This window comes from Puma concolor, chromosome A1 (genome assembly GCF_028749965.1).
Source record: "Puma concolor isolate L17-30 chromosome A1, mPumCon1.1.hap2, whole genome shotgun sequence".
Classification (NCBI taxonomy): Eukaryota; Metazoa; Chordata; class Mammalia; order Carnivora; family Felidae; genus Puma; species Puma concolor.
The window spans coordinates 168,094,752-168,102,903 of NC_141667.1; the positions used below are offsets into that span (position 1 = coordinate 168,094,752).

Sequence of the window (8,152 nt, forward strand, 5' to 3'; positions counted from 1 at the left end):
AGAATATTATGCTAAGCGAAATAAGTCAGGACAGAGAAAGACAAATACCATATGGTTTCACTCATTTGTGGAATTTAAGAACAGATAAACATAGGGGGAAAGAGAGAGGCAAACCATAAAACACACTCTTAATTACAGTGCACAAACGGAGCGTTGCTGAAGAGGAAGCGGATGGGAGATGATCTAATGGGTGATGCTCATTAAGGAGGGCACTTGTTATGAATACTGGGTGTTAAGTGCAAGTTATGAATCACTAAATTCTATTTCCGAAACTAATACTACAATATATGTTAGGTAACTGGAATTTAAATAAAAACTTGAAACAAAAAATATGTGTAAACAATATAAAACCTTAGTGGTCATTGTAAGGCTTTGGCTTGAGTTATGAGACAGATGGGAAGCCTCTGGAAGGTTTGGAGAAGGTGTTTACATTTCAACAGGGTCTAGTTGGTTGCTGAATTGTTCAAGTAGCAAAGAGGTGGAAGTAAAGGTGGAAACAAGAGACCATTTAGTAGACTCTTTCTGTAATCCAGGCAGAGTTGATAGGCGTGGGGGGTGGGGGTTCCGACCAGTCTGGCAGAAGTATGAGCAGTGGTTGGATTTTGTATATATTTGCAAATAGAGTCAACAGCATTGGCCGATTGTTTGGTGTGAGAAAATGAATAATCAGACTTGACTCCACGTTCATTGACCTGTGCCACTGTTGAAATGGAGCGGCTGGGACACGGGGAACGGTCCAGCGTGGAGGGAGTCATTGGGTGAGGCAGGGACTGAAAGTCACTCACCACCCACCACCAGCTTGTTAGCGAGCAACCTCCGCCCCAGTCACCCGGAAGCGGCTGGAAAACTCCCGCTCCCGGCGTGCCCTACGCGCCCGCCCGCGCGCCCGGGGGGCGGGGTCTGCGCGCGCGTGCGCCGATGCGAAACGGGCTGGCGGGTGCGGCGAGGCGGTCGCTTCGAGCGTGGTAGTTTGTTCCGTGAAGGGAGTGCGGACGGCTAGGCGGTTTCGGCCACCTTCCCGGGCCCGGTAAGTGCGGCGGCGGCGGTTGGCGTCGCTGGGTGGGGGACGGCCTCCAGAGGAAGGTGCTGGCGCGCCTGGCGGCCCCGTCTGAAACATTAGGGCTCGCGGCCGGCGCCCCTCGACGGCTGCTGGTCGCCTCCGTGAGGCGTTGGGTGTAAGTGCGGTGCCCGCGGGCCCGACCGCCGGGGTTTCGCCCTCCTGGCCGCTGGGGAGGCCGCAGTGAGGGGACGGCTCGGGCGGGGAGAGCCGAAGCGGCCGGAGCTGTGAGGGGGTCGCGCCGGGCCCCGGGGGCGGGGGGCGGCCACCTCGCACCCGGCGCACGCGCGCCAGTTGAGTGCACGAGAGGGTTCTCACAGGTGCCTTGGAACCCTAAATTCTTGGCGGGGAGGTGGGGGGTCGCTCCGAATTTCTGCCCTGGTCCCGCGTGCTGTCTGGTGTGCACCCACCCGGCCAGGTCATCGGCCTCCGGAAGACTTGAACTCTTCACGTGTTTGCTCGCCCGTGACCTCCAGCGCACCGCTGTGGACACACTGGACGATGCCCGCGCAGTTTTTCGGTTGGAAGTTGGGGTGGTCGTGGCGTGTCGGTCCTTGAGCACGAGACGTGATCGCCTCTTGCGCCCCCGGTATTCGTGGTCGTCGTACAAGTCCCTCCGGAATGCTCGCGAAGTACGGAGACTGCAGATTCGTCCTCAGGGTATCCCTGTGGCTCTCCTTTTACAGTTGAAGACCTTGGGGCAGAGCCAGACTGCTGCCCTGCCCTGCCCTGTCCGAATGCGAAACCAGAGGTCGTAACCCAAACTGCAGAGACCGGGTTGCACCGTATCCCGGAACAGTTTCGTTGGTAACCGAAGTAGCCGGTGGAGAACAAGGGCACCAGCTGTGAGGAGTGGACTGTTCATCCGGAAACCTGGCAGGCCGTAGAGTTTCTCCGAAAGAACCCAAACATCCAGGTGGTTTCGGGAGAGTAGAGCATTCTAGGCCAAGAAAGTGGATTGAATACTGGCTCCTGGAATCTCACTAAAATTACGGTAAAGGGTTTTTTTTTTTTTTAGAAGACTTAAATTCAAATGATGGAGAGAATGGGAAAGGAAACGATAGCAGTAAAGTAGTGGGGTCCGGAAGGCAAAGGTTCTTAGCAAACAGCGTAATTTTAAACCTGCAGCAAGGAACAGTGTGGAACAATTGAATACAAAACACACAAACTGGCAGCTGCCAGCGAAGGAAGTGGTGTTGGGGGTGCACCTAGGTGAAGTCTGTTGCCGAGGTAATTAGATGTGCGCATCTCCTTCCCGGTTTCACAGTGTTGGGTGACTGCCTTCTCCCACTAGAAGGCGGGAGGCTCTTGGGAGAACAGAGGACGGAGCTTTGAACCAGGGGACCTCAGGCACAGTTAACTAGGGGGCTGTGTTTTTGAAGGCAGGGACGCTGAAGCCTGAAGTCCTTTATTCTCCTCCTCCCCCCACCGAAACCCCAGGATTTTTGTAGCCAGACCGATTCCCCTCAGGCTCAAGTCAGAAAACTTTTCTGCACACATAACACACACGTGTGGAAAGATAGTTAAGCGGGTCACAGTGGGGGCGCCTGGGAGGCTCAGTCAGTTAAGCACCTGACTCTTGATTTCGCCGCAGGTCCTGACCTCATGGGGTCAGGGGGTGATCGAGCCCTCCCATCAGGCTGTATGCTGAGCATGGAGCCTGCTTGCGATTCTCTCCTCCTCTCTCTGCCCCCTTCCCCCCACCCCTGCAAACAAACCTTAAAAAAAAATAAGTTGGTCACAGTGGTTACTTCTGGGAAAGGAAACTCCATGGCTGGAGGAAAAGAATCTGAGGAGGGTTAACTATTTACATGTTTGTCCTTTAAAAATTTTGTAACATATGCAAATATTACCTATTCAGAAATCGAATGTATTCCTTAAAAAATATAATTGCAAGTGAATATACCCTTTGATACAGCAGCTCCTCTCCCACAAAGTTATTACAGTTGGTCTACACACGTGAGAAAATAAGGTGCATACCATTCATTGCAGTATTTTAGCAAAAGATTAGAATCAGTGTCAGTGATGGTTGGTGAAATATATCATGCACAACCTTCCCTTGGGATATTCTGCAGCCATAAAACACAATGAAAGAAGCTCATTGTATAGAGAAAAGAGTAAACAAAAGATGTATGTTAGGTGGTGGGGGATTCAGAAAAATATGAGTTTATTAAAAAAAGGGGTGTGTGTGTGTATATATGTATAAAATATCTGGAAAGATACAGAAGAAGCAGGCAATATTGGTTGACTTTGGAGAAGGGATCTGGGTAGCAAGGCAAAAATGGAATGAGGGACACTTCACTGTATATTTTTGGTACCTTTTGAACTTTGAACTCTGTTATTATCTCTATTCCGTGAATGAATGAATGAATGAATGTTAACAGGAAAAAATAGATGGATAATGGAGATCTTGGTGTTGGTTATACCTTGAATAATACGAGATCTCTTCCATAGGAAGGAATGCTGTGTAACAGTCCCCAGATCTCAGTGGCCTAACATTTCATGCTCTTGGGTTCTTCAGGCCAGCATTTTTGGTTCTTCAGTGGCTTAGATCTTGGCTGGATGAGGCTGGACTCCAGACTTTACTTTCGGGTTCATATCTGCTGCAGCGTGTTATCTTTGTTCTGGGACCCAGGCTGAAAAAGCAAAAATACCTGGAACATGCTTTTCTCATGACTGGGGATGGGAGTTCAAGGGGGCTTCTGGGAATTTGCTATGTGCCAGCTCAGAAGTGGCACATTACAACTTTCGCATATATTTCATTAGTTAATGTAGTGTCTCATAGTCAAGGCCCAAATCAGTAGGGTGGAGATGTATGTACAGTACATATTGGGACGCTCTGCAAAGTCACCTGACAAAAAGTGTGGATACATACTTCTCTTGCAGGGTAGGAAGAAGAACTGAATGATGATAAGGAAATAAGTTAATGGAAAGATACTGTGAAATTAAGTTAAAGATAGTTGGTTGAAAATAAAGATGTTTAGGGAAAAAAATATGCATATATGCCAAGATACAACATTCTACTTTGGTATGAATTTTGTTAAGATTTCCATGTCAAGGTATCATATTGGCTTTTCTTATATAACATCTGCCATTCCCACACCTGGCCCTGTAACCAATTCTGGGTGCCCATGGTTTTAGGAACCTTGGAAGTAATTGAGTAATGCATATGTAAAGGCACCAGTTCTTAGAGAAGTAGTTCTAAATGTGTTTATTTCAGCTGCTGAATGTGTTCATTCATACTTCTTATGTCATGTCCATATCTGCCAACCCACCGTTCACAACAGAATCTTCTTTTCAGGGAGATGTCCTTTGCTTCTCAGATGTAATGCACTTTAAGTTTGTTACTCAACAGTGAAAATGAATCATACAGAGGTAATACATATTTTCATATGTTCTGCATCTTCAGGGTTCCTTTTTTTTTTTTTTTTAAGTCATGTGGCTCCAGAGTAATTTTCTTATTTTCAATTTGTACTGTGGTAGACAGTAACATTAGTGGTTAAGAGTAAGGACTTTTGGAGCAAACTACCTGAGTTTGAATCCTAGCTAGTAGCTATGTAACCTGGGCAAATTACTTAACCTGCTGTGCCTCCGTTTTCTCATCTATAAAATGGAGGTGATAATAGTACCTTATAGAATTATTAGGAAGGTTAAATAAGTTAATACATATAAAGCACTTACAGTACTTGACAATAAGTACTTAAATATTAGCTATTGTTAATAGTGCTTTTTATTTAGAGGCCATGTGAATCATGGGTCTCACAAAACAAACATATAGTTGTTCAGTTGTCTGAATAGGCAAGGAAGTAATTGTTGATCCCTTTATTCTCTTGAATTCCAGGTTAAATTAAAAATACCTTTTGGAAATAAATTACTAGATGCTGTTTGTTTGGTACCTAACAAGAGCTTAACATATGGAATAATTCTTACACATGGAGCGTCAGGAGATATGAATCTTCCTCATTTGATGTCACTGGCATCCCATCTTGCATCTCATGGGTTTTTTTGCCTGAGATTTACCTGTAAAGGCCTTAATATTGTACATAGAATTAAGGCATATAAATCAGTTTTGGTAAGAAAATTTCTTTATATTTACTTGTAACAATTCTGTTGTAAAATTCTTAATACATTTAAGACAAATTCTATTTATTTTAAAAAACTTTTAATGAATATTCTTAGAAACTCAACAGTACCTGAAAGCTGTATAATGGATTTCTCTTTTTTGCTGTCAGTTTCCATGGAGATGAATGCTCACATCATAAATATCCTATGGTACTGCCAAGGGAAGCTATTTGTGATATAATAATTTTCTTACTGGAATGACATAACTTCAGATTATATAGTTCTGAATATTTGCCTACCATACTATGAATGTACAAATAAATATAGCACAGTTTGAAACTAAAATCCCTGGATAAAACAAAGTTGAAATTTTTTTAATCCAGATTATTTCAAACTTGATAGATTTTTCAGGGCTTTAAATTAGACGTTAGTGTTATTAAATTCTGTATCAGTTGGAAGCTTTTACTGGCTTTTTTTAATGTAATTCTTAAAAATATTTAAGTACCTGAATCTTGAATTTTTTAGACTGGTGAAGTGATTTTTTTTTTTTTTCCTCACTTACTTGCCTGTATTACCCAGGATATGATTTGATAGTGACAGCATGATTGGAAATGCAAAGAACTGGTTACCTCTTTCAAGAAGACTCCCTTAAGATTTTATGGTTGTCTTTACAAAGATTTTCATACATTTCAGTAATGATGGGAAATATATGTTGGTTTTCCAGTCGAATATTTTATAGGAGAAGAATTGATAATTTTTTGGTTGGTTTTTCTAGAATTACCTAAAGACCTTAGGAGAATACAAATTGACAGGTGTTTTCCTTGGCGGTAAGTTATAATACTTGCTTTTAAATTTACTAATATTAATATAGGAACAGGTAATCAAGAATTAAAATTAATTGATGACAGGAAGCTAATTTAAGGATTTTTTGTTTTGTTTTGGTAAGTCACTTTCTTGTATAATATCAAGGTACTTTATATGTTTAAAGTAGATTTAAACCTCATAGATATGTATTGTAACCCAAGGATCTCTCCTTTTATTTATATCTCTGAGTCACCCTCTGTAAAATGATTCCTTCACAAGGATCTTTAAGTATTCTTCAGAAAAATAATTCCTTTTTTTTTTTTTTTTTTGACTTAGGATCATTTTTAGCTCTATGTAAGGAAGCTATAGATGTCCATTATGGGTATCGCAGCTTGTTAATTGCCACCTTTTGGAGTTAAGTGATGCAGTTATGATGGATGAACAGTAAATGAAATCTAATTTGCCATATTATCACCACTTCTTTATATGAATGTTTATATATCAAACTGAACTTAATTTTAATTGATTTTAGGTCGTTCAATGGGCTCAAGAGCAGCTGCTTCTGTAATGTGCCATATTGAGCCAGATGATGCTGATGCTTTTGTTCGAGGTCTCATTTGTATTTCTTACCCACTGCACCATCCAAAGCAGCAACATAAACTTAGAGATGAAGATCTCTATCGTATAAAAGATCCTGTATTGTTTGTGTCAGGTTCAGCAGATGAAATGTGTGAAAAGGTGATTTACAACTTGATGTTTGTGTAAGTGAGAGAGTGAATGAAAGACAATTATCTTGGGAACAAGATCTTACCTGCAGCTTTCAGTCTCTTTAAAAGGTGCTGATTGGACTAATGCTAGTTTTGTGACTTAGTTACCTGTTGCTTTGGAGAACCGAGAAATATAAGCATACTGACAGAATTCATCTGCCTGGAAAGAGTTGCTAAATGGTTTGACTCTTATTTGGGAATGAAAGATTAATATCTGAATTTTGTGTTTTGGGGATTACTAGACTATACATTTGTTTTTATCATTTCAACATTCAAGCAGCCTCTTCAATTATAAAATTGACTCTTGAGAAAAAGTTAATAACTTGTACATGTTACTATATATTGCCAATAATGAGTACTTGATCTGTTTGTGGTATTGCTGTAACTGAGATGTAGACTGCCACTTCTGTGGACATTTCTTTGCATATTCCATTGCCTCGAAAGTTGTCTGTAGAGTAAGTACTTAATAAATATTTAGTGAATGGATGCCAGTATAGGTGGTGCAGGAAAGAGAGAGAGAATCCTTATTAAACACTAAAAGAGCATTATTAGTCTAGTATCTTCTTCTTTTTTTCCTTTAGAACTTGTTGGAGAAAGTGGCACAGAAAATGCAAGCTCCCAATAAAATCCACTGGATTGAGAAGGCAAACCATTCCATGGCAGTGAAAGGACGTTCAACAAATGATGTTTTCAAAGAAATAAATACACAGATTTTGTTTTGGATCCAGGAAATCACTGAAATGGACAAGAAATAATTGTATTTAGCTAAAAGCCATGTTATTTTGGATACAAATAGAGTTCATTTGATAAAGAACAGCATACCTCTTGCATTATGAGATATTTCAGATGAATTTAATGTTCCCCCATTTTTAAAACATGTTTTAATTGTGAAATTAATGTTCTCTACAAAATATCTTTTGAAAGCACTGTTATAGTTGTATAAAGATGATGTACAAATACTGAAGGTGGTCTACATATAATTTATTTTCATTAATATAGTTAAGTTTTGAAAAAAATTAAACATTTGAATTTTGTTACACTAGAACTTTTGTCTTATTTTCTGTGCAACTGAGAAAGTAGTCTAATTTTGCAGAGCAGTGTCTTTAAAAAAGGAAAATAAGCATTACATTACTGTGCTGAGTGTGATCAGTTTTATAGAATGTATACACTCATTCACCTAATCTTTTAAATCTCAGTTAAGGGATAGGAGGGAAGATACATTTTCAAATATGGGGACCCTGAACATTGTTTTTGGAAAGAAGTAACAACTTTCATTCAAGAAAGGTTTACCGGGAGCACCTGGGTGGTTTAGTCAGTTAAGCGTCTGATTTCAGCTCGGGTCATGATCTTGTAGTTTGTGAGTTTGAGCCCTGCATCGGGCTCTGTGCTGGCAGCTCAGAGCCTGGAGCCTGCTTCAGAGTCTGTGTCTCCCTCTCTACCCCTTCTCCACCCACGCTCTCTC

The 8,152-nt window shown here is 41.4% G+C and overlaps 1 protein-coding gene and 1 long non-coding RNA gene across 4 annotated transcripts; one reads left to right on the plus strand and one right to left on the minus strand.

The window, feature by feature from the left end:
* The first annotated feature begins 877 nt into the window (after positions 1 to 877).
* TEX30 (testis expressed 30) lies at positions 878 to 7,735 on the plus strand. Of its 3 annotated transcripts, none has more exons than XM_025924252.2 (7): positions 878 to 1,027; positions 1,744 to 2,051; positions 4,359 to 4,432; positions 4,899 to 5,129; positions 5,895 to 5,946; positions 6,456 to 6,661; positions 7,272 to 7,735. In XM_025924252.2, the coding sequence occupies exons 3-7, from the start codon at positions 4,418 to 4,420 to the stop codon at positions 7,443 to 7,445; spliced, it is 678 nt and encodes a 225-aa protein (XP_025780037.1). In that variant the 5' UTR covers positions 878 to 1,027; positions 1,744 to 2,051; positions 4,359 to 4,417; the 3' UTR covers positions 7,446 to 7,735. The 3 variants fall into 3 exon arrangements, with proteins under 3 accessions (XP_025780037.1, XP_086564600.1, XP_086564605.1); XM_086708474.1 differs by having other exon boundaries at positions 890 to 1,027; positions 1,534 to 2,051; XM_086708479.1 differs by lacking the exon at positions 1,744 to 2,051 and having other exon boundaries at positions 919 to 1,027.
* On the minus strand, positions 3,026 to 5,099 carry LOC147584637 (uncharacterized). Its single transcript, XR_015251884.1, has 2 exons — positions 4,988 to 5,099; positions 3,026 to 3,693 (listed from the first exon to the last, which is right to left on the minus strand). It is a non-coding gene; the product is annotated as an uncharacterized LOC147584637 (long non-coding RNA).
* Positions 7,736 to 8,152: the final 417 nt, after the last annotated feature.